Source organism: Hipposideros armiger, unplaced genomic scaffold, assembly GCF_001890085.2.
Source record: "Hipposideros armiger isolate ML-2016 unplaced genomic scaffold, ASM189008v1 scaffold_69, whole genome shotgun sequence".
In the NCBI taxonomy this organism is placed as follows: domain Eukaryota; kingdom Metazoa; phylum Chordata; class Mammalia; order Chiroptera; family Hipposideridae; genus Hipposideros; species Hipposideros armiger.
In genome coordinates this window covers 1029710-1055363 of record NW_017731419.1, presented here as the reverse complement: position 1 = coordinate 1055363, position 25654 = coordinate 1029710, and the positions used below count along the sequence as shown (strand labels likewise).

Here is a 25654-nt window from a genome sequence, read left to right as displayed (position 1 = left end):
GAAGCAACGTCCTCCACAACTAGACTGAAGAACAAAAGGACAGCAACTTGTCTGTTCCCCTTCCCCCAATTCCCCAGCACTGTTCCCATCCCCCCGATTCCCCAATAAAAATCTTAAAAAAAAAAAAAAAGAATGCGGTAGCAATTCCAAAATCAGGTGCAAGTTCAAAGAAGAAGATAAAAGGTACCGGGCTCACATTTGTCATCATGATTGTGAACATTCTTTGTAAGAAACGGTAATAAATCTGATCACTTGATATGACGTGTGGCAGACAGGCATATTTCTGTAGTAGCTTCTCATGAGTTCTCCATTTCAAAGAGGCTGCAGCTCGCTGTTCAGCGGCTGTGAGTGCTGGAATCAAGTCAGGCAGAGATGAAAACTAAAAAAGAAAACACACCAAAAGAATCAGTGATGGGCCAGCCGAGTGGCTCAGTTAGTTAAGAGCTTGCTCAAGAGTGCGAGCTCTGAGCAACAGGGCCGCCGGTTCGATTCCCACATGGGCCAGTGAGCTGCGCCTGAGCTGAGCTACCACTGAGCTGCCAACAGGTGGCAGGATGGCTCAGCTGGTGTAACAACAAGAATGCCTGTTTGATGGTGGGCTATGCCCACCTGCAACTAACCTGAACTCGGCACCTTGCGCTGAGCTGCCACCTGGGTGGCTCAATGGATAGAGCGTGTGCTCTTAACAACACGGCTGCTGGTTTGACTCCCACATGGGATGGTGGCTACGTCCACCTGCAACTAATCGAACACAGCACCTTGAGCTGAGCAGCGCGACTGGACTTGGAGCTGAGCTAGCTGCACCCTCCACAACTAAGATTGAAGGACAACTTGGCTGTTCCCCTCCCCCAATTCCCCAACACTGTACCCCTCCCACTATTCCCCAATAAAATCTTAAAAAAAAAAAACAAAAAACTGTATTTAAAAAAAAAAAAGAATCAGTGATAAACAAACCAACTGCAACATTCAGTCAAATTATTCAACTAACAAAACACTGGTGAGGGGAATGTTCTTATTCATTTCAGAACTTCGGCGGCATCTCAGTTGTCGCAGGGAGATCATAATCTGATTAAATCAAATACTTTTTTAAAAATCCATAAGTAAAATTTATAACTACTGGAAACAAAACTTTACTGGGGCTCACAACACTTCTAATTAAAGTAAAATGTATTGTATTTCACCGTCAGCAAACTTTGACCTTCTAAATTCCTATCCTTTTGTCCCCACCTGTTGCTATTCTTGGAATCATAATTGATGTGAATAATAACTGGAAATATAAATGTAAAAACTCCAAGGACAATAAATAAGAATCATGATAATATAAGAATTGTAGAGGAAATTCAAGCTGTTCAAACTCTAACAGACATTTACTGAGCACCTACTATGCAGCAAATACTATTTTAAATGCTACCCATATACCCTTGCATTGATTCCTCATCAAAAACGCTGTAGCTTAAGATAATACACCATTCAGAGACTTTTTGATACATGGGATTTACCTTATTTTCTTGGACACTGCTTTCTCCACCAGTAGACATAAGTTCCAGGATTTCTGGAAGATGATCTATAAGAGCATCTAGTACCTTTTAATAGAGATATTGATTACTCTCACAGTGATTACTATGGTTTTCTAATCTTAGACTACTTAATGTCACATGCCAATTCCTACATAGAAATAGTGTTATTTACCAAACACCATTTTGAGGTTTCTATTTTCTTACTTTTCTTATATCTTCTTGCTGGAGGGTCTTAGAAACATGATCAACTGCCTTTATCAAAACACCTATCACCCTATCACTATCAAATTCTCAAACTATCAAAAGACATTATTATATCTGTCTCTTGATATTGTTCAAATAGTCTACATCTGAGACAGCTACTTCTACACAACCAACATGCTCCAAAACTATTGAAAAGCAGAGTTTGTCAGACAACACCCTCACTGATGTCTAATGTTGATGAGCTGCATATTAGCAAACTAATAGTCATTTAGGTAAATAGGATATACTAAATATAGCATCAAGATAAAGTGTTTCAAATCCTCACAAGTATACTTCCCAAACAATACTAAGAGAAAAAAAGATATAAAACGTAATATATCATATGATTGCAATTGTGTAAAATAAAAACATTTATATAGAAAAAATAAAATGGAAAAAGATAACAACATAGTAACAGTGATTAGAACTAAGGGTGCTCTTGTCTGTCTACTTTTTGGCATTTCCAAAATTGGCCTTAACAAATATACACATATATATTTTAAAGCTGAATATATTTTTAAATCTAATATCCTTTGAAAAGCTTCCCAATTTCCAGTCTATGATACAGTGGTACGTTGACTTGAAACTTCTAGCGCTAATCAGCTGAAAGCGTTCATTCAATTCCCAAGAAGTAGGAGGGAAAAGGCATTTATATATTCAGACTTAACATAAAAGAAGTAAAAACCAAGAGTAAGAAGATATTACCTCCAGTGATTCGTCTTGTAACAATGTTATTAGTTCTTTATGTATTAAATATACTCCAGAATTCAGAAGTTTAGACACCTAAAATGTAGCAATAAAGTCTCTCAGATTTGAGACTACTAGGCATATAAAGGTTATAATAATAATCTAAAAAATACATCCCTCTTAGGTACTTCTTCCAGAATGAGATTAGGTTACAACATAAATATAAAATTCGATTTCTAGAAAAATTAATTGAATACATAATCTGCTTTTTTAGTCTGCTTCATACGCACTGGAGTATATGGACATATGGGAGTGGAAAGTACAGAGAAATAAACTATCCAAGTCATAACTTTGATATCACAAGCAATAATAAGTCCATGGGTGCCTCTAGTTTATACTGGGAAGTCTTAGAGCAGCCATCAGGGTCCGACAGGATATCCCAGGCTTACAAGCAATCATGCCAGTTCAGAGCTTCCCAAAGAGGCAAATTCTACTGAAGGTCTAAGTGATATAGAGGTGGAAAACACACCTAAGCAAGCAAAACACGGAAGGCTTTTCCCATCAAAGACTTCAGCCTGAGAGGAACTGGGAGAATCCACACTAATCTAGCTCCTCTGTGAAAGTATTTTTCCCCTCCAGGCAAATACAATAGTAGATTCACCAGTTTCCACCTCACCTGTATTTATGTATTTATTTATTTATTTATATATTGGGCTTCTGAGTAAACGTTTATTTGAAAAAAGGGTTCCTACTAAAGAAAATGTTTTAAAACTTTTGCTCTACAGGGTTGCTTTTAACCTGTTAGAAATATTTTCAAAATAATAAACAAGAATAAAGTCAGAACATACTAAAGTAATTATCAGAATCTAACAATAACACTGCTAGGGAAATTTAAATCCACCAGTGTAGACTGGGGTAGAGTATCATTATTAGCCTACCTACATGGTACGATTATGAGAATAAGGAAACTAATGACCCAGCAAATAACTAGATCCATGATTTCCAAACTCATTCCTATCACTCAGCGGGCCAGTGCCCTCTGTCCACTCTCCTCCTCCAAAAACAGATTTCTATACATATATTTTAAAAATGACTTAATTGTGCAACACTACATTTATGTTAATTAATTATACAATTTAAAGGGAATATTTTCTAGGTTCTGTACAATGAACATTTAATTGATACCAGAAAAAAATGTTATTGAAAAGAAGCAAAGACTATCACTCAACAGCCGAAAAAATCTTAAGTAACATTTATAATGAAGCTATGGATGTCTTGCACACTTTCAGTCAATCTAACAATTCTTTGACATAGGAACACAGTGCAAGGAAGGGGATGAAAAATTCTCACTGAGGATAACAGTATTTGTTATACCTCTTACAAAGACAGGAAATATTTTATTATGCCAATCATAAAGATTTTTATGTGACAGTTTTGAAGTGGACAAGTTAAAGTTTATACATGTTTACTGCAACTATATAAGCATGCACGTACTTACTGCGATCATTCAAGAAACATGCCCCAAATTTCAGCCTCAAGGCTTAAAAAGTTAATTAAATCGATCACAAAGTTTCACTTCACTTTTGCTCTTACATTATGAAGAGTTCTTATAATAGCTGAATCTAAAAGCTATACTCAAAAAATATGATGCATTTGTAGTAAAAACAAATTTAAATAACCAATCTCTCCATTTTCCACTTGTTCTCAAGCTCTTAAATTTAGGTACAAAGTTAAATACAAATATTATAAAGCAAATAAAAACTGATTTTACTTCCAAATCTGCAACACCCACATTCACACCACAATGTCAGCTTACGGTAAGCACTTAGTATCAATATATTGAATGAGTGGATTAATAAATGATAAACATATAATACTTATGTAAATGAATTCTGTAAACATTCTAAAAAGAAAATTATGATAATTTTAAAATAAGATTTAGGACTAGAATATGAAAGAGATATGGAGCCTATATTTTATAAATATCTGTAAACAGAAGTGTACAGAATACCAAAAACTTATCTAGTGTACACAGAATTAACAACAAACGTAAAGTGGTATGACTTCTTCAGACTTACTTCATAAAAGCAAATAGCAATAGTGTATCTGACTGGTACTTCAGGGTCATGACAAAGGCAGAAGAATGTAGAATAGAGTTCCATGTGGAAGTTTTTAGGATCAACAAAAACAATCATGGCCTGGTGGAGGCGGAAGGGAGAAGGTGAGTGGGAAGGAGAGAAAAACATGCATCAATACCTACTACTACTACAACCATGTCACTTAAATTGAAATCACGTCCTCTGAGTCATAATTTAGGTAGGAATCCTACCTGGAGGAACCAAATGCATGCATGCAATTCCAATTTGCACATAGTGGTAAATACAAATGACACCAATGTTTACTCGGTACCTACAGTACCAGGCATAATGCCAAGCACCAAGTGTCAAAAATGGCAATGTTCTTTAATGCTATTTAGTCACATAATTTTAAGTAATAATCAAAATGTTTAGTCAACACAAATATACAATTTATTACCGGAAAGTTATAAGCACAGTTCTTCCGCACCGAAATATATTTCTTCTCCTGCTCTAGAATCTGGGGAGGAATCTGGTTTTCGTTGTGTCCATTTTCTTGTTGCAAACCCAATGTACAAAGTTTCTTATAAAACTCCAAAAATCTCAAGTGTTGATCTGGAGTAAAAATTCCTAAAACAAATGTAGAACCTTTGCTCAACATCTTAATTGAAAACAAAAATTAAAAAGAGAGAAGTAAAGTACAATACAAATATAATTGGAATCAAATATTTAAATAAATGATTAGAGGTCATAAATAAAAGCAAAAGGGAGGAAAGGGTAATGAAGAAATCTAATGGGTATACTGTTGCACTTTATGTTAATTTTAGTATTTTAATTTTAATAGTATAAACTATGCAATGCAAGAATTATGCCTGCATTAATTTCTACAGCATAGACCATACTGTAGACCACTAATAAGTCACTATAATACTAATATTATGGTAAATATTCAAAAATTGCCTGCAGAAAAAACATGCATATGTGTCTGCAGAAGAGCTTAAAAATTGAATCCGAAAGATGGCAAAGTAAATTGAAAATATTTTGAACAATGGACTAATTCCACATTCATTAACTATCTTAGGGACCTAGGAACTCATTATGTATTGCAATACATTTTTCAACCACCCATTAAAAGTCTACAATCCACATTAAAAGATGTTTTACTATGCTAGATGGTTATAATTAATTGATGCTTACATTATTACAGTAAGCTAAGAACTGAGTAATATGCTCAAAATGCCAAGAGTTATGGGTATTATTCTACATTCTAAGCTGAACTTTTCACGTGATATGTTAATTATTCAACAAATGGTTAATAAGAGTATACTTATTAGGCACCAATAGTTAATATAACTGAGCATCTATTATTGTATACCAACTGATACATAAATATAAAAACTCAGAAATTTAAAGGGCTATATCTACTTCATTCCATCATTTTTCTCTCAAATAGATTCTAGTAGTGAAAATGTCATTCCTAAGTTATGCTATCAAAATTCTAGGATCTCTTAAGATTTTACACACTTAAAGGATTGGTTTACAACTGAAGAGCTGAAGTTTAGTGGTTGGGGTGGAAGAAAAAAGGAAAAAAATATCTATAATCGCGAAATTCTTAGGATACATCATACCATATAGTCCATGGCATAGTTTTCCTAAATGGAAAGATAAGGAAATGAGAATTGATTCATCTGCTTTGAAAGATTTTTCACAAAATGATTTCACTAAGGGAAGTATAGTTTGACTTCTGTCATCTGGAAAACAAAACAAAATAAAACATACTTTAGATCCATTGCCCACACTGCACACTTAAAAATTAATGCATATACACAAATTCCAGAAAGAAAAATGACCATGTTAGCCACATAGTAATAGGAAATATCCAAAAACAGTGATGATGGAGGTATATGGTGAACAAGGAGTCAGAGGACAGTAGAAATTATCAAAAACTTTAATGCAGGGCTGAGGGCTTTGGACATGACACTGTGGGCCACAGGAAATAGAATATAAGTGATTACAAATTTAAAAACTAAGATGATTGAGGTTTTGAGTCTGAATAACTAAAAGAATTCTAATACCACTAATATCAATAGATGAGAAGCAGGCACAGAAAATCATTTCTGACTCTTGCATACATTTCATACCATGCTGCAGCTTTTTTACTGAAATTACGTTAGCTGATGATATGTTCCGTATAGTGAATTTCTTCACTTTTAGTTTTTAAATGAGTCTTCTTTAAAAAGTTCATCGATTTTTTTGAGTATATCGGCTTAAGCCAGAAGTTTCTGATAGATTAGTAATATTTAAGTCTTGATTCTAAATACTCTCTGAATGATCCATATTTCTCCTATTCTTCCAGAAATAAAGCACTTCTTTATTAAGGGTCTGAAAACTCTAAGGGCTATAACAGGCTCTTTAGTATTATTATTACTGTTATCACATTTCAGTACCATCTCTAATATTTTAACTAAATGACATTCATTCAATAAATATTTCTTACATTTCTACAAAACAAGCATTATATTAAATAGAAGTAGAAATCTGAATAATAAATAGCCTTTGAACTTGAGAAAATCAGACCAGCAAAGAAGCCAAACACAAAAAATATCATAAGACAATGTGATCACTATTTCCATAGTTGGTTTAAGGCAGGGGTCTGCAAACCTTTTCTGTAAACGTTCTAGACTCTGCAGTCTATTGTCCAAACTACTCCACGCTGTCAGTGTAGCACAAAAACAGCTACAGACAATACGTAAACAAGTGGGCATGGCTATGTTCCAATCAGCTTCATTGACAAAACCAGGGGCAGCAGGATTTGGCCAATGGGCCGTAGTTTGCCAAACCCTAGTATAAGGGATTTGGAAAGACGCCAGAGAGGAAAACGTATTTGATCTGGGCACTGAAGAAGGAGAAGTAGGTTAGGAGAAAACTACAGGGAAGAGAGAAAACATAGGGAGAGAAGACTATGTGGAAAGGCTAAAGGTGTGAAAGAATTTGGAATGCCCAGATAATGCATGGCAAGTGTGGCTGGCTCACCAGATGCCAGAGAAGCGGGAAAGAATGGCAGGATATAAAGCCATGAACACAGGTTAGGCCCAAACTGGTGACAGCCAAGTGTGGAGCAGCGAAGGGGAAAAGACCAAAGATGATGCCCAGTTTCTAGTTTGGATGCCTGGGGTGCCCCATTATTAGGACAAGCAGATTCGTTTGGTCTGTCAGCCATTCATTATTCATTGCAGTTTTTACTCCTCTGACTCATCATATAGCCTAAACGACTGTTCCGCAACTTCATACATAATTGTCTACATTGCAATAATCCTTAAAAGGCTCTTCCCAGTTCAGATAAAATGTTGTTAATCCAAGTAAATATAATCCTGCAATGACACAATAGCAGTTTGCACCCAAGTACGTGACATTTACCCCTCTGAATTCCATCCTATCAAAATAGCTAATGTTTACTGAAAAACCAAAGTCCAGCATCAGTCTAGAGTCTATACTCAGCAGAGCAGCTGATAGTCTTTGTGATCGGCTTTGCACAACTCTAAGAAATACCTCCTTACCCATTCCCCCTCAAATTCCCCATCCCAAATTTCTCCTGTGGGCCATGAGATTTCTAACATTAAAACATTAAGGAGAGGAAACTAATTTAAATACTGCTTTAATCAAGGTCTTTCTTAGGGTCAATTAGCTGAGCAAGTTAAAGACTAATGCTCAAGTCAAATTTTTAGTCCTACACACAGGTCAGTTCAAATTTGATGAGATGAAAGGGAGAGGCACAGAATATGTAGCAACAGTGGGGGTGCCATGAGGGTCAAAGGGGCAGCAGAGAGGGCACCAAAAAAGAAAGGACCATAAAAAGAGCCACAAGAAGCGAAACTGAACATTCATCATAAAACTCAGCATAAGAAATCCTGTCCTATGATGTATTACAGAATCGTACACCTGAAACCTATGCAGCTTTACTAACAATTGTCGCCCCCATAAACTTTAATTTAAAAAAAGAAAAAGAAAAAAGAAACCCTGTCCTGCATCTACCTTTCCTCCTTATTAGTGATCCAAAACTTATGGTAAAACTCTGCTTTCAGAAGCAAAGATGCGTCCACATGAAGATTTACCTGTATCAAATATGTCAAGCAGATTAACCAAAGTTTCAAATGCTGCAAGCCGCACACTGCTGCTTTCATCCCTAGAGAGTTCTATTAATTCAGGGAGCACCGCACTTTTTGTAAGTTCTGTCCTGCACAATAAGCAGTGAAAGAAAATAAAGCAAATCAATAAATCTGTAGCAAGAACTTACTAATAACAAGTCACTCGCTGGGTTAGATGCTATAGAAAATAGGAAAAATAAACACATGGCTCCTGCTTTCCAGAAACTTGCAGTCTGGCTGGGAAGGCATGATATCAACATAAGAAACATTAATGGTAACTGCAAAATTACTTAAATCAACTCTAGTTCCCCCAGCACCATATTATTACCTATAGCGATCTTAATGGCTTGTTTATATTAAACTACAAATTACAAAATGGTTTTTCATTTTAAGGAACTGTAGCAAAACAAATCTGTGATTGTCTTTGTTGAGGCAGATTGTAGAATTCAGATATGATGGGGCTGATAGTTGGTTCTTGTCCTCTGTCCATGTTCTCTTCTTTTATCAGGCTGGAAGGCTGTTGATGAAGGGGGACCATGTAGGGGAGGGCTGCATAAGAAAACCAGAAGCAATTTCATCTCATGAAAAGAGAAATGGAGATGATTGGGTACCCAGTACTCCTTCTGGCCCAGCCTCCTTAGAACAGGCCAATGGAAAAGGCACAAACAAATGAGATTTCTTGAAATGCTGGTGTTGTTCTGGTTTCTTGGCCAACCACAGAACTTAAGCTGGAGCGACAGCTACCATCAGATGACAACAAATCAGAGCCAGCACCTGAATAGATTCATATCACACAGCCAGATCCCAGGATTCCTGGTTGGCCATCTGGGCAAGGCTGCCCATTTCATTCATCTCGTTATCCCTGACCATGTAGCTTACTTACTCCCTTATGACATCATGGAGAGTTAGGTTGTAATTACTAGCATGTAGGCTGATAAAACTGGATTTCTACAAAGATAATAGGATCAGGCTGTCCTCAGACTTCTGTTCCACATACTTAAATGCCAGAAGGGATTTTAGTAGAAAGGATTATAACTTAGAATTCTGCACCAGCCAGGGTGGAATTTACATGTGAAGGCAAGAGAAAGATATTCTCCTAAATATGCTAGCTTAGGCAGTACACGACCCACACATGCTTCCTGAAAAAATTACTCCACTATAATCTAGTTTCCTTGGAAAAACTAAAGAAAGGGAACTATTTGCATCCTATATGTGCGTCTGCCATGATGCTTTATTTCCCCTCAACTTCTATAATGTAACAAATGGGCAAAGAAACTGACTGTATACTTCATAAAGAAGCAATACAAGTGGCTAATAACCATATATTCAACCTCATTGTTCAACTTCATTAGTTGTCAGAGAAATATATTCATTTAATGAATATATATGAGCAACTGCCTTAAGTAAGCACTAGATTACATATGGCTTGTGTAACAATGAAAAAGATACAATCCTGTCTTCCAGCGGTTAGAATTTAGCAAGATGTATAGTCAAGTAGACAGACAACTATTGAATAATATGAGACATTTGCAAAATCAATAGTGAAATACTACTTTTGCCAATGAAATTGTAAAAGTTCATGATAAATCTGCATTATTGTCAAAGATGCAGGAAACGTCTTCAAGTACTACTGCGAGAAGCATAAACTTAGTCTTCGAGTTCCACAATACATGTAAAATTTAGCTTACTTTTTAACATATATTATTCCATTTTCAGAGGTGAATCTAAGGAATTAGTTGTTTATGTCAAAATTTATTAAATTATAATAGAACTAAACACTTAGCTAATAGTTACTATGTGTTAGGCACTATCCTAAGCACTTTACATGAGCTAGGTGGATTCTTTCTAGTTTTCTTTTTGTAAATCCTTAATAACCCTGAATTAATTTTCATGACACTAATGTGAACACACAATGACCTACCCATTTTTAACAGTGGCAAACATCAGGTGACAAAAAAGTCGACTACAAAAAGACAGCAAGACTCTCCTAACAGGTTCTGATCCTGACTAAGGAACACAGATCTGGGTAAGACTGAATTAATTATGGCTCACAATGAGCCAGAGTCAGCTCAGACTTTGAAGCCTATCATAAAAAGTTGTTTCTGAGATCAAAATTAGGGATCGATTACTCATAAGTATGAGCATACACATTTTATATTATGACATTTTCCCTTCCTGGATCTAGACATTTGGAAAGATAGCTAAGTAACTTAAGGTGAGAAGAAAGAAGTTAACAGGAATCGAATGCCTACCACCATGCTAAGCATTTCCACTTTTATCTCTTAATCCAGACACATCCAGAGGTACTCATTGTCATTCTTAAAGGTCATATAAAGTTTAGCCTTTAATAACATGTTTTCATGGACTACACGAACAGGATATGCATGTTTGCAATCCAGAAATAAGAACATGACATAAGAAATTGAAAGTATACTTACCCAATGCCCTGAGCTATATTTTCTAGTTGCCGACACATACAAGATCGAACATCATAGTCTACATCTTGACAGAGTGATTTGACCAAGGGAAGTATTTCTCTTTTAATGCTTATAGAGGGAGGAAAGAAACATGCAAATAGGTGAGTGTTTTAGAATAACTAATAGAATTAATATTTTCAAACAATTATTCTTAAAATCTTCACTTAATAACAAATATACTTTAATACAAAGTTTTATAGTTTACAATGTATTTTTACATATGTGATTACATTTGGATGTTATCATCAGCTACTTGTAAATTATGTATGTGACTGAGTCTTTTTAAAATAATGGTTAATTTCAGATTGGCAGTTAAGCATCTTAGCTAAATAAAAAGCTGAAGGCGAGAGGAATATTTGATTCTAGTAACCATCAGCCAAAACATTCTTCAACTTTAAATTTTACTCTTGTGTCATAATTACACACCATTCCATCTTTCCCTTTGGGATTTATCATCTGGGCAGAGAGTAGCATACAAATTATAAACATTCCCCATAAAACTTCAAAATAAAATACACTATTCAAAATAATGAATTCATAACAATAATAGAAGAAAGCAGAAAGACTAATTTCATGTCATTTTCACCAATTTTTGAACTCTATGCCATTTTATCCTCAAAACTATATTAGGGGGCTGGCCGAGTGGCTCAGTTGGTTAAAAGTTGGCTTAAGAGCATGAGCTCTGAACAACAGGGCTGCCGGTTCAATTCCCACATGGGCCAGTGACGCTGCGCTCGAGCTGAGCTGCCAACAGGTGGCAGGATGGCTCAGCTGGTGAGAGCACGTGCTCCTAATAAGACTGCCTGTTGGATGGTGGGCTTCACCCACCCACAACTAAGGCTGAAGTCGGCACCTTGAGCTGAGTTGCCACCCGGATGACTCAGTGGATAGAGTGTATGCTTAACAACAAGGCTGCTGGTTCAACTCCCGCAAGGGATGGTGGCTATGCCCATCCACAACTAAGCTTGAACACAGCACCTTGAGCTTAGAGGCCACGAGCTGCCGACGGGCAGCCAGATGGCGACTGGCGCCCTCCACAACGAAGATTGAAGAACAACAACTTGGCTGGTCCCCTTCCCCAATTCCCCAACACTGTTCCCCTCCCCCAATTCCCCAATTAAAAAAAAAATTATAGTAGGTATGTGACAGGTAGACTAAGATGGGAAATAGAAGAAAAGTTAACCTTATTGATTTTGAAAAGCCATGAGATCAAGAAGAAATGCATCTGAATAAGCAGGCTTCTAAGGATTCTATAAAGTTAAAACAGCTAAATTTGTACGCAGTATGAAATAACACAAATCTAATATAACTGTTAACCATGCTGTTATTATACATTTTTATATCAATTTAATTTAATAAAGTAGACAAATGTTAATCCAAATACTCACGTATGGGCATCAAATTTGTTGGTCAATTTTCCTAAAATTTTACAACTAACTAAACGAGACTGGACTGTTTGGGAAAGCTGTGCCTTGGAAACAAGTGGATTCAAAATCTAAAGAGAAAGATTTAGAGAACAGATTCACAAATTTATTCTTTGTTTTTTATTTATTTATTTTTTTTAGCTGAGCCAACCTGCCACACAAATATATTCTTGACACTAATGTCAGCTATATTGTTCAAAGAATATTTTAATGTTCTAAATGTTTTTAAAGAATCTGAATAACAGTTTCAGGTACACAGTTGTTCATAACCTTGATCACCTTGTCTTCTGGAGATATATATATATATATACATATATATATATACAGATAGATAGATATAGATATAAATTACAAAATTAAAAACTACCAGGTGGAAAAAAGATTGAAATAAAACTTATGGTGAAGTCTGTAATGATCTGTACACACAAAGTATAATTGTGAGATATACATTTTCAAAAGAAAAAAGCAAATTAATTATCAGCCACCATGAAATTTATTTGTGTTCCATATAGATTTTTATATTTATCTCAAAGGGATCAAAACATTATAGATTATAGCTTCAAATAGATTCCACTAAGTAATTTTGTCATTTGAATAGCCCAAGTCTGATACTGTATTATGTATATGCTGGGCACTCAAAAACTCAGCAGCATGATAGACTGTAAAGAACTTCAAGTATCAGTTCCTGATTCTGGTCCCAGCTCTTTAATTTGCTCAAGTCATCTTGTCTTTTTTCATCCCAAGATTTCTCATCTACTTAAAATGGAAATTAGAACATGTCATAGTAAGATCCCCCCAAGTTCTAAAATTCTATGAATCTAATAAAAGGGTCAACTGGTTTTCCTCCTCTCAACAAAGTAACCAGAATTCCTGAATGCATAATGATAAATATAATTTTAAAATAAAATATTTGAAATAAAATAAAATGCATATTTAAAATCTTACAAATCACATGTTAAATAACACGTGGTAGTCTAGAGTAAAAACTGTATTCTATTATATATTACTCTTCAAAAAATATAAATAACACATGTCAACATTACGTTCAACACTTAAATATGTGTAATCATCTAGATGTTTGGCATCAAGTATACAAACATCCTTAAAACTGGGTAAATCTTCCCATTTTCAAGCAAGCGTTTTGGCATTGAGATAGGACCATAAACTGAGGGCAAAAAAAGGACAAAGACACTTCACGAAGTCCACAGGGAGCACTTCACTGAGAGATAACTGTGTTTCTCAACTATGACACATTTGAAAAGAAATATATATAGGGATAATGTTCATGGGATGAAAAATCATTTCATTAGAGGATAAATGTCCTTTCTAATTTTCCCATTTTCTCATCTTAATTTGCTAAAACTTTCAAAGAACGGTATGTTGAACAAGGCTGAAAATGAAAAAGCAAACAACAGACTGGTAACAATATTTGTAACAAACATAACCAAGGACTGGCAACCCTGATAGATAAATAACACATGTAGTGATCAAAGGATATAATCAGACAATTCCAAAAGAATAAAACTGATATAAATGTAGTCCATGAGGAAATATTCAACAGCATAATTTTTTAAATTCCAGTTAAAACGTAATTCCATTTTTGGCCCACCAAATAAAATTGGAACACTATTGCTGATAAAAGTTCAGGGAAAAAGACATTTTTACATATTGCTAGTCAAGACCCTGAAGAATACTAGTGCCGTCTGACCCAGTAATTTCACTTTTTTGGAAGGTACAGTTAAGGAAATTTTCTGAAAAACAGGAAAAGCTCTACAGAGATGTTCATTAATATCTTATTTTCAGAAAATACTGAAAACAGGCTTAAATGTCTAACAAGTAAAATATTTTGTAGCTACTACCAAATGAGTTTAAAATAACATAGGAAAATAATGCTAAGTGTAAAACAACCATATATAAATCCAATATGATCACTAATGTGTCCAACAGCAACCATACACAGGGAAAAATCTGAAATGGACATATATCAGAATGTTAAAAGTGGCTAAGTACAGGACCATGATTTTTCTTCCTACTATTTTCTGTAATACTCAAATTTTCTATAATGAACCTGTGTTGCTTTCAAAGGGGAAATAGCTTTATTCTTTTTAAAAATACCATTTTTATCAAAAACAAAAAAGTGTTACCTCATGCCTTAGGGTTTCTTTGGGCAATACTTCTATCACAAACAGAAGAGTTTCCAGCCATGCGTTGCTGACACCTGATTGACACAGATAAAACATGCCAAATTAAAAGTCTCACAAACTTAGTTTCAACTCAGCCATTAATAGTTACGCTAGTATTTAATTTAGATAAAACAAAATCATTACTTTTATTACTAGTTTAAGAAGTTTCTCTATTTTTTATCTTAGCCAACATCTAGAAAACATTGTATCTTTAAAAATAATATCAGGGGGTGGGGGATATCTTTAACCCAAATTGTGCATTTTTTGCCATACAATAATATAAACACAAATGTTGTAAAATAAAATAAAAATCTAAGAAGAAAGTATAAATCATAAGATGAACTAATGGGTCTTCAGCTTTCAAGGGTACTGAATTTTGCAGTTTTGGAAGGAGACAGCCATGGCTATTTTCAGTCACACTAATGATCAACTCTTGGGCAGCATGGCCTCATTCAGTTATCCTCACCAGGCTAACAGGACTCCAATAACATCGTGGACACATACAAGAAACAGTGAATAAGGTTATGATTAAGCATGCCAGGCCCCTGACCTGCGTCCCTGTGCTCCAGGTGTAGTAGGATGACTTGGAGGAAGGAGTGGGCATATGTATGAATTGACACTGAATCTTCCTGTAGAATGGTCAAAAATGATACTGCGGCAGTTAACTGCATTTCCACTCCTGCGACATGCAGGACTTCCTGTATAATCAGAAAGAGTTTGCTATTATACAGATGAGAGATCAGAAATTACAATTTTTAAACTCCAAGGTCATAGAAACCAAACTTAGTTATATTCCACAAACAACTATATATGACATTTAAAAATATGTAATTCCTCTTATTACTTTAGTTAAGAAAACTATATTAATCTGTCCCTGATCACTTAAGTCATTACACCACATAAAGTTTAACTGTCTTAGGAATTTATGAAATGAAATAACATTCCACTGCTTTTCTGAATGAAAATTATAGAAGTACATAAACTTTTAAATAGAAAAGGCCTTTTTGATAGATTTCAACTTCTTTTTTGCTATTTGTATTGTACAGTTTGCCATCATACCTAGAATAACAATGTCAAAGCTCAGATAATCACATGTTTTCATTATTTGTATTTCTGCTTCAAAAAATAGACATTATGCATTTTACTATAAAAAAATAAATACCCTTAAGATTGTGCAAATGAATTTTCCCCTTTAAACAACTGACAAGAACATAAATTACCAGGAAGTAAACTGCTTTTAAAAGAAGTAATTTTTAAATATAACATGTTTTTAAAAACTAATTAGTTTCATAGCCATCTCCATTCACCATTTAAGAAAATTTTGAAATGTATATTCAAGGTTAAAGCCTACATGGGAATATTAGTTTTCAACACATCGAAAAGTAAAAATAAAAAACCTTTCATTTAAACCTCATAGAAAATATTACCTATATTAGAAAAGAGAGTGTGTGTATGATGTAAAGGTACTATAAGTATTATTTTGTTTAATCAATTATGGCAATTGTGAAATTTTCCCTTGAATGCTTATTTTATAAGTAACATAGTAGGTTAGTAGAACAATGTGGAACTTACAATAAAACAAAGTTTCATATCTGTGATTTTAAGAAAATTAATCTTTCTACATCACTTCCTAATATATGTAATGTGAATAATAACACTGTCATCTTAGAAATTGAAATCATTTAAACAGAACTTATATAACTTACCAACTTGTGCAATTGAGCATTAATAATGACCACTGTACACCCAACTGTCTCCTCTCCACACTGGGCTATTTAGTAGGAACCTCATCTTGTCCACATCTGAAATTATCTCTTCCTCAAACCTGCTGCTCCTCTAATTTTCATCTCAGTAAACAGCAAATGACAACTCTGCTCTTTCAGTTGTCAACCCCCAAACCCTGAGGTCATTCTTAACTCCTCTCCATCCCTCACTCGCCATAATCAATCCTGATCCAGAATCTGACCGTTTCCACCTCCATCACTCCACCCTGGTCCAAGCACCATCATTTCCAGCCTGAATTATTCCAATAACCTGTTAACTGCTCCCTGATTCCATCTCTGCCCCTCTATACAGCAGCCAGAGAGTTTTATGTCGGATCATGTCATTTCTCTACTCCAAAACTCTCCAAAGGCTTCATATCCCACTCAAAGGAAAAGTCAAACTCATTTCAATGACATACAGACCTGTTCCCAATTCCCCCTTTCCCAGATTTCCACATGGTTGGCTCCCTGATTCTTTCAAGCATCTGTTCAAATATCACCTGTTCAATGAGCCCTCCCCGATGACCCTACTTTCAACTGAAAGCCAGCCCTGCCCCAGCTCTCACCGCCCCCTTTACGGGCTTATTACCTCCATCATCCAACATGTTCATTTGTTTATGGTCTACTTCCCACATCTAGAACATACAAGTAAGCTTCATGATTGCAAGAATTTTTGTCTGGGGGCCGGCCGAGTGGTCAGTTGGTTAAGAGCTCGCTCAGTAGTGCGAGCTCTGAGCAACTAGCACTTTAATTCCCGGCCCGAGCTGAGCTGCCGCTGAGCTGCCAACAGGTGGCAGGATGGCTCAGCTAAAAAAAAAAAAAGACTTTTTGTCTGTTTTGTTCTCTACTATATCCCCTACTCCTGGCACACAGCAGGCATTCAGTATAACGGCTGTATGACTGAATATCTCTCATTGTTTCTCCTAAACTTTCTGCTCTTGACGTTTTCTCCCTCCACACACATTTTCCACATCTCCTGAAAGGGGGCTTTAAGAGGCTTTAAGGTGAGTTCTAAAGATTAGGGTTTGCTAGAATTAGACACCAGGCAAAGCAGAAATGCATCACATCAAAATGCATTCTCATTCCTCTTTCTATCATGTCAATAAAGAGATGTTCCTGCCATCTCGTAAGCATGATTTAGACCATGTACCCAGACTCCTTGATTCAGCATGGTGGGACTGCCAGTCGTCATCGTGCTAAGAGGTAACGTGTCATTCTACAGCAGAAGAAACAGACTTAGAGCCCTCAAATATCCTGCCAAAGGCCCATGAGTTAGTAACTGACAACTCTAAGACTGAACCCTTGTCTACCTGATGCCAAATTTAGCAATGAGTTCTTTCTCACAGATTCCACACGTCCATTCATCATTTATTAGGTCATGACTTAAATCCATCCTAAGCCTTCCTGTGGAAGGGTGGGAGATATGGCAGTGGCTTACTGTGGCATATGCTTATGTGAGATGGTTAATTCCCAGAAAACACACTGTCTTTGTTTTGTTTTAAACTTTTGTATCACATGCATAGACATTACAAGTTTTTCCCACCAACAGTCAGTTATGTATGTTAAGAGTTCTTGGCTGAAAGAAAAAGAGAAGACATGACGAGGTGTAAAGCAGGAGCAACAATTGGTCTCTGAAAGCAGCCCGCTCATATCCCTTTGTTCTACTGTTTCCAAAACAAATATTTGTTCCACGCTAACAATTTCAAATTTGGAAAACACTTTTAAAAGATTTGATGTGGCCAGTATACATCACTTACAGGTTTCAGAAGGCACAGCTTTTATTTAGAAACAGAAAGCACTTTGTGAAGAAATAGTAAAATAAATTGCAAGGGCCACAATGTACATTCTGGGTCACCTGAGTCTGCTGTTTTAAGTTCCAAGAGATGTAATTCTACCCGCTCTTAAGTCATTCAAGTCCTGGGGTTTGTACATATGCAAACTTTATGCAAAAGAAGGACAATGAGAAACTCTCCAACTTCATATCTTCTTACTGTATTACTTAGTCTTGACTCCTGCAGCAACATTTGCCCCAACTATTTTGCATTTAATTTTCAAAAAATCCTCAAGTTTTATCGGTATTTGGGTTTTTCTCTTGTGCTGACTTCAACATGTGGGACTGTCCACTGTTAAGAAACCAGCACAGACCAAGAGATTTATCACTGCTCAAAATCAACTGATTTCCGAACATATTTTTCTGAAACATAATACAATAAGAGTTTGACACTTACCATTGAGTATTCTCTTCCACAGAGTCACACCTTCTGGACAAACATAGTGAGATCCATACTGTCTGGGTAAATAAGTATGCATCCTCATGGACCTTGGAAGACACTGAAAAGTAAATTCCTCTATTGCTTAAGTGCATGCCTTAATGCCAGTTACCCTTCCTCTTACAGACTATTGTATGGCTGGCATTCCAACTGGAATTCCTCAAAAATGTAACGAGACATTTGATAAATGAGCTCATGGTACATTTCCAAACTTAAAAACCTATTCCCATTCAAGGAAGGAAAATGTACTAGACACTTCTGTATTTAAATTCATTTCTTAGTTAGCATGAATGGTGCAAGAAAGCATTTTGTAAAACAATGTACTACAGTCCTTGCAGTGAGGGAAACTGCCCTGTCTCCAATACACACACATTAGATGCGTCAGGAAGAGATTTCTCTTTACAATACACAATATAGGGAAGCATTAAATAAATCACTGGCTTATTCCAAAGGAGCAAATACTTTGGATTCACACATTTGGAAACTAAATTTGCTGAATAAAACTGGTAAACACATTTACCATAAACGGTGCTGGTTAAAAGTAAGGAAGTCCTAAATTTACAAAGTATCTTTGTATATTTTTAGAGATAATATCACTGACATTTTGAAATTAAATAATAGGAATTTAAATATTGAAGATCTAGGACATAAAATATCTGGGGTTTTGAGGGTTGTAAATGTGGATTTTTAGTAACAGTAACAGTGAACAACTTTTTTCACTATAAAATGATAATATTTATAAAAGCCTTTCAAACTGATTTAAATGTGAGTAATTAGAACATGCCAGCTCTAAGATATCTTTAACTATTAACTACAATCGATACCTCATTCTTTTCCCTATCACTGATTGCCACATTCCCCACTAAAATAAAGGGTAGGGGAGGTAGTTGAGAGCGCTGAAAATCAAACTCGGAGAGGGAAAATATAGCGGAGAAAGTCAACAGGAACAAAAGGGATGTGCTTTACCCTTCTTTAAATCTGTATTTCAGTGATTAGCAAGGTTCATGAGGAGGTACACATAAAAATATCCCAAAGATCTCTTTTCCATCAAGGACATACCAATACCATAGTAACAAGTATCATATGACCATTGTAAATGTACAATGAAGGATCCTACCAGGCTAAATCATGACAACACCAAAACAAACACATTTCAAGACAATGATTGTGTAATTGAACTTCTAGCTGCACTACTCTGCTAAGTCATTTTTACATATAATAAATTAGAATCATGTCATTTCATGATTTAGGCTTAAAATGTAAATAAGCAATTTAAAGATTACAAAGAAAAGGTCTGCTTATCAATAATGGATACAATAGCTATAAGTAACCATTTCAAATGATCCATTATTAAATTAAGTATTTTTTGAAAAAATTATAAACTGTTTTCTGGGGGAAGGCAACATTGGAAAGTATGGCAAATTTCTATAAGCAAGTGGAAATAAGGCTTTCTTTCTAGTCAGTCAGGACTTCCCTTCTATCCTAAACTTTCTCTAAAGTAACCCAATGAAAATCTAATTCTGATAATAATTTTAATTTTATTCACAGCTATTTATTAAGTACCAGCATCATACTAAGTGTCCTGGGAAACTGGAGAAAAATCAAAGACACGGTTCCCAACCTTTGAGGGACTCCTGTTGCTTATACGCACTCAAGCATTCAACAAATATTTATTCAGTTGCATTCAAGGCACTGTGGTGGGTGCTGGAGGCTTAACAGTGAGCAGAACTAGCAATGTACCTGTCCATACTGTAATTAAAACCATGAATAGAGCTAAGAATGAGAAGAACAAGATGGCATAAGGACATCTAATGGGTGACCTGATCTCTTCTGAGGAGAGGGATCACCGACAAGTAACAATGAACCCATGTGAACAGAAACAAATGACTAGACAAAAGCTGGAATAAAGAAGCAGGAAAGCAAGAAGATTAAGAAAGAAAGAATTCCCAGCAAACACTGAAAAAAAGGAGCATGGAAGATTCAGGAACTGAAAGGAGATCAGTGTGCCTCGGGCTGAGGCTACTGAAACAGACAGAGCCCAAATTATGTGGGGCCTTGAATGCATGAAGCAAGAGAATATTCAAACTGCAGTCTTCAATGCTTTGAAATACCATGCCAATTATAAAGATGAAAATGAACCAGAAAGTCGTGAGGTAGGGGGCGATGGGAGGGAGGCAGGGGGCGAGGGTCACTCAGGAAGCTATTACACTTATCTAAGCAAATCCTCAGAGTAGCTTGACTAGGGCAGAGGTAGTGTGGTTGGAAAGAGGTGGATGCATTCAAGAAATAGTTAAGAAATAAAATAAGCAGGGTTGTATAAGCAAGTAATAAAAGACAGACGGTATCAAGGATTACTCCCAAATTCCTGGCTTGAAAACCATATGGGCAACAGTGTTACCCATTAGGACAGGGGACCCTGGGGGAAGCCCAGGTGCCAAGGGAAAATGCGAGATGCTCAGTTCTGGACTTATTAACTTGGACGTGCCTCTGAGGCATCCAGATAGAGATTACAAATGGGGAACTGTATTTATAGATCAGATATTCTGAAAAGGTCTGCTATAAATAAGAGAATTTGTATAGAATAGAACTGGTATGGGTGATATTTTAAAGCTTGGGTGTGGATGAGATTGCCTACAGAGAAAACATAGACCGAAAATGGAGATATGCTACTGTAAACATAATTTCACTCCCAACAAAATAAAGGTGTTAAAGAACTCAAAGTTTAAATAAAGAGATCTATCACGAGTGTTTTGGCAGAATATTTCATTTTAAGTTCTGGGCTATTCCTAACACATCATTAGAAAACATTCAATCAGTGCATGGGGGGTAAGGGTGGTGACAGTGTGGTGAAGGGGTATATGCAGGTGTACAGACAGAAACATTTCGGGTTAATGTTGTTCTGATATTAAATCAAGAAAGAAAAAATAAAAAGGTTAGGGAACAACCTATTTCAGTATGGCAGACTCGGGATTTCTAATCAGTTCTCCTAAAGAGGAAAATTTTAAAAGCTGGAAAAAAATATAAAAATCATCTGCATAAAGGCTTATGGAAACTTACAAGCTTACCCATCCAAACTAAAAAATTACCCATCCCAGATTACCCATTACTAGGAAAATTACCCATGCAAGACCTAACAGACAATGGAATTCCAGAAAGGTGAGCATGTATTTGGGGCCTGTTTTTACCCTGGGACCATTAGCTGATTCTAGAAAAGTCTCCAGAGAGGTCAAGAACTTAAGTGGCTTTTTTGACAGCCTTGCAGAGGCCAGATAAGAGCGATCTTGAAGTAGACTGACCTTCACAGGGAGAGCGGCCCAGCTCCAAATCATCTAATATCTAAAACTGGATTAAGCGAAACTTTATTGCTAGTGCAGTTAAGTGGCTGCCCGAAGAAAACATATTCCTTTCTAGAGGAAGATATCACCTTGGGCCTCAAACTATTTCTACAAATAATTTATCAAATACAAGATGAAACACAGAATCAATCATATCCAGGCAGATGAAGAGATAAAATAATATGAACAAGAACCAACAGAAGCAACAGAAAACAGAAATACACCCAAAGGAGCTCTAGGTATTGGTGTTATCTGATACCTGGTTCAAGAGGATAAAAGATACAATTAAATATTTCAACAGAAAATTCTAAGATATAAAAAAAAATGTGGCAGATTTTTAAAAGAGCTAAACAGAAATTCTAGACCAGAAAAATGTAATAATCAAAATCAATAATCAAAATGAATCACAAAGGAAACAAGACGGAAAAGACAGTAAAAGACATAGAAGATACCATGAAAAGATCTAATATATGTGAAACTGGAGTCCTAGTAGGAGAACGGAGAGAAGATTAGGCAGAAGCAAACTGAAAAATGTCTGAAAAGATAATGGTCATTTTTTTTAGTACAGATATCCTCACAGGTGTATAGATTTATTTGCATTTATCTAATGACTAAGCATGCTGAGTATCTTTTATGCTTATTGGTCATCCACAAATCGTCTTCAGTGAAGTATCCAAATTTTTGCCTGTTTTTAAAAATTGGGTTTTCTTATCTTATATTAAATTTTTTTATTTTTAAATTACAGTTGATGTTAAATATTATATTACTTTCAGGTGTATAGCATAGAGGTTAGACATTTATATAACTTACAATATGATCCCCCCAATAAGTCTAGTACCCATCTGACACCATAGTTATTACAACATTATTGACTATATTCCCTATGCTGTACTAAAGTGCATCTATTTTTCTATTATTGAGTTTTAAGAGTTCTTTATGTATTCTGAACATATATCTTTTAGCAGATATATGATTTATAAATATTTCCTCCCATTCTGTGATTTGTCTTTTCATTCTCTTAACAGTGTCTTCTGAAGAGTAAAAGCTTTCAGTTTTCATGAGGTCAAATTTATCACATTTTTCTTCTTTGGATCATGCTGTTAATGTCATATGTAAGAAACCTTTACCTAACCCAAGATCACGAAGAGTTTTTCTTATGTTTTCTTCTAGGACTTTTCAAAATTTTAGTTTTTAACACTTTGGTTCATGATCTATTTTGAGTTCATTTTTTGTATATGGTACGAGGAATGGCCTTTTTTCCCAACTGACCCAGCACCATTTGTTGAAAAGACTATCCTCTCTACACTAACATGCCTTTGCACCTGTGTTGGAATCAATTGAAAATATACGTGTAGAGGGTTTTTGCTCTGTATATGTCCCATTGATTTGTCTTTATCCCAGTATCACAGAGTCTTAATTGCTGTAACTGGATATTATGTCTCAAAATCAGGTAGTAAAAATCCTCTAACTTTCTCTTTTTCAAATTTATTTTAGCTATTCTTGGTCCTTTGTATTTTCATACCAAATGAAGTAACCTATCAGAATTTTGATTATTTTGCATTAAATCTATAGATTGATATGTGAAGAACAGATATCTTAACAATAGTGAGTCTTCTGACCCATTAACATCATATATCTTTCCATTCACTAAGTTCTCATATTATTTCTCTCAGCAATGTTCTATAGTTTTCAGTAAACAGATCTTACATATCATTTATCAGATTGATCCCTAAGTATTACATACTTTAATGCTATTGTGATAGTTTAAGAAAAACTTCAATTTCCAATCAGTTGTTGTTAGTGTATAGAAATACAACTGCTTTGTACATTGATCTTGTATCCTGCAACCTTTCTATACTCAGTACTAGTTCTAGTTATTTTCTTTTGCAGATTTATCATAGATATCTGACAAAAACAAAAAAAGACAGTTTTTCTTCTTTCTCTGCCTTGCATTTCTTTTTGTTGCCTCACTGCCCTGGCTAGAATGTCCAGTAGTGTTGAACAAACGTGGTAAGAGTGGACACTCTTGACTTGTTCCTGATCTTAGGGGAAAGCATTCAGTCTTTCACCTGTAAGTACGATGTTACCTGTAGGTTTTTCAGAGGAAGCTCCTGTCTATCCCTAGTTCTGTTTTTTGTTTTGTTTTGTTTTGCTTTTAATTCCTCAGGAGTGATTGATGTATTTTGTCAAATGCTTTTCCTAAACCTACTGAGATAACCAAATGGTGGTTTGTTTTTTAGTTTGTTGATATGATGACTTACATCGATTAGTTTTTGAATTTTGAACGAACCTTAAATTCCTAAGATAAACTCCAATTGGTCATGATGTATTACCCTTTTTATATACTGATGAATTTAATTTTCTATTTTTTGGATGTTTGCATCTAAGCTCATGAGGGATGTGCATCTAGTTTTTTGTTTGTTTGTTTGTTTCTGTAATGTCTATGTCTCATTTGGGTATCAGGGTAATGCTGGCCTCATAATATGACTTGTGAAGTTCTTACTTCCTCTTCTATTTTCTGGAAGAATTTGTGAAGAATTATTTCATTAAAATTTACACTAATTTTTACCATTTCTGGTGCTCTTCATTTCTTCACATAAATTCAGTTTCCATCTGGTATCACATTACTTCTGCTTAAAGAATTTGCCTTACCATTTCATATAGTATATAAGTCTAGTAAAAAAATCTTTTCAATTTCTGTTTCTCTTTTAAATTTTTTATTTTTTCTTCATCCTTGAAAGAGATATTTACTGGATATATATTTCTTGTTCACTTTATTTTTTCTCTTTGTTTTCAGTACTTTTAATGACATTCCATTGTCCACCTGCATAGTTTCTGACCAAAAGTCTGCTTTATTCTCGCCTTTGTTCCTCTGTATGTAATCTTTCTTTTGTCCCTGCTCCCAAAATTGTCTTGCTTTTTTTGTTTAATTTTAAGCAGTTTGATCATGATGGGCCGTGTGTGTGTGTGTGTGTGTGTGTGTGTGTGTGTGTGTGTGTGTATTTAGCCAAAGCTTCTTGGATCTTTGGTTTGTTGTCATTCATTAATTTCAGAAAAGCTTTGGCCATTATTTCTTCAAATAGATCTTCTCTCCTGTCCTCTCTTTTCTCATTCTGAGGCTCCAGTCGCACACACAGTAGATCCCTTTACCCAGTGTCAAAGGCATTTGATGCCCCCTTCTATTTTTTTCACTTTTTTATTTTTGTGTTTCAGTTTGGATAATTTCTACCTTCAAGTTCGCTGATTCTTTCCCCAGCTGTGTCCAAATTACTGATAAGCCCATCGAAGAAATGCTTCATCTCTGATATAATCCTTTTTATTTCTAGGATTTTCATTTGATTATTTTATAGTTTCCTTCTCTCTGCTGAAACTCCCTATTTGTCCATGCATGTCATTCAGAGGAAGTGGGCGGCTCTGTGATCCTGTCCCCGGCAGCAGCCAATGATCACCACCCCTGCATCAAGGGAGACTCTCTCCAGTCTCCTGCCCTGTCCCCCAAGGCAAGGAGGCCTGTGGGAAAGAGCTTGCAAGTGAA

At 35.5% G+C, this 25654-nt stretch overlaps 1 protein-coding gene across 4 annotated transcripts in view; it reads right to left on the bottom strand.

Annotated features, from left to right (window-relative positions):
* PPP4R4 (protein phosphatase 4 regulatory subunit 4) overlaps nt 1-25654 on the bottom strand; it is a 109906-nt gene that overhangs the window by 25040 nt on the left and 59212 nt on the right. For 2 of the 4 annotated variants that reach the window (XM_019642510.1, XM_019642511.1), the window contains exons 4-14: nt 15302-15449; nt 14713-14786; nt 12533-12639; nt 11106-11213; nt 8635-8756; nt 6151-6273; nt 4983-5152; nt 4526-4645; nt 2466-2543; nt 1500-1583; nt 197-379 (exon numbers count right to left, since the gene is read on the bottom strand). In XM_019642510.1, coding sequence (XP_019498055.1) covers nt 197-379; nt 1500-1583; nt 2466-2543; nt 4526-4645; nt 4983-5152; nt 6151-6273; nt 8635-8756; nt 11106-11213; nt 12533-12639; nt 14713-14786; nt 15302-15449 — 1317 coding nt within the window. Of the gene's footprint in view, nt 1-196; nt 380-1499; nt 1584-2465; nt 2544-4525; nt 4646-4982; nt 5153-6150; nt 6274-8634; nt 8757-11105; nt 11214-12532; nt 12640-14712; nt 14787-15301; nt 15450-18742; nt 18818-25654 lie in introns of those variants that run through there. The other 2 variants (XM_019642513.1, XM_019642512.1) reach the window with 2 other exon arrangements.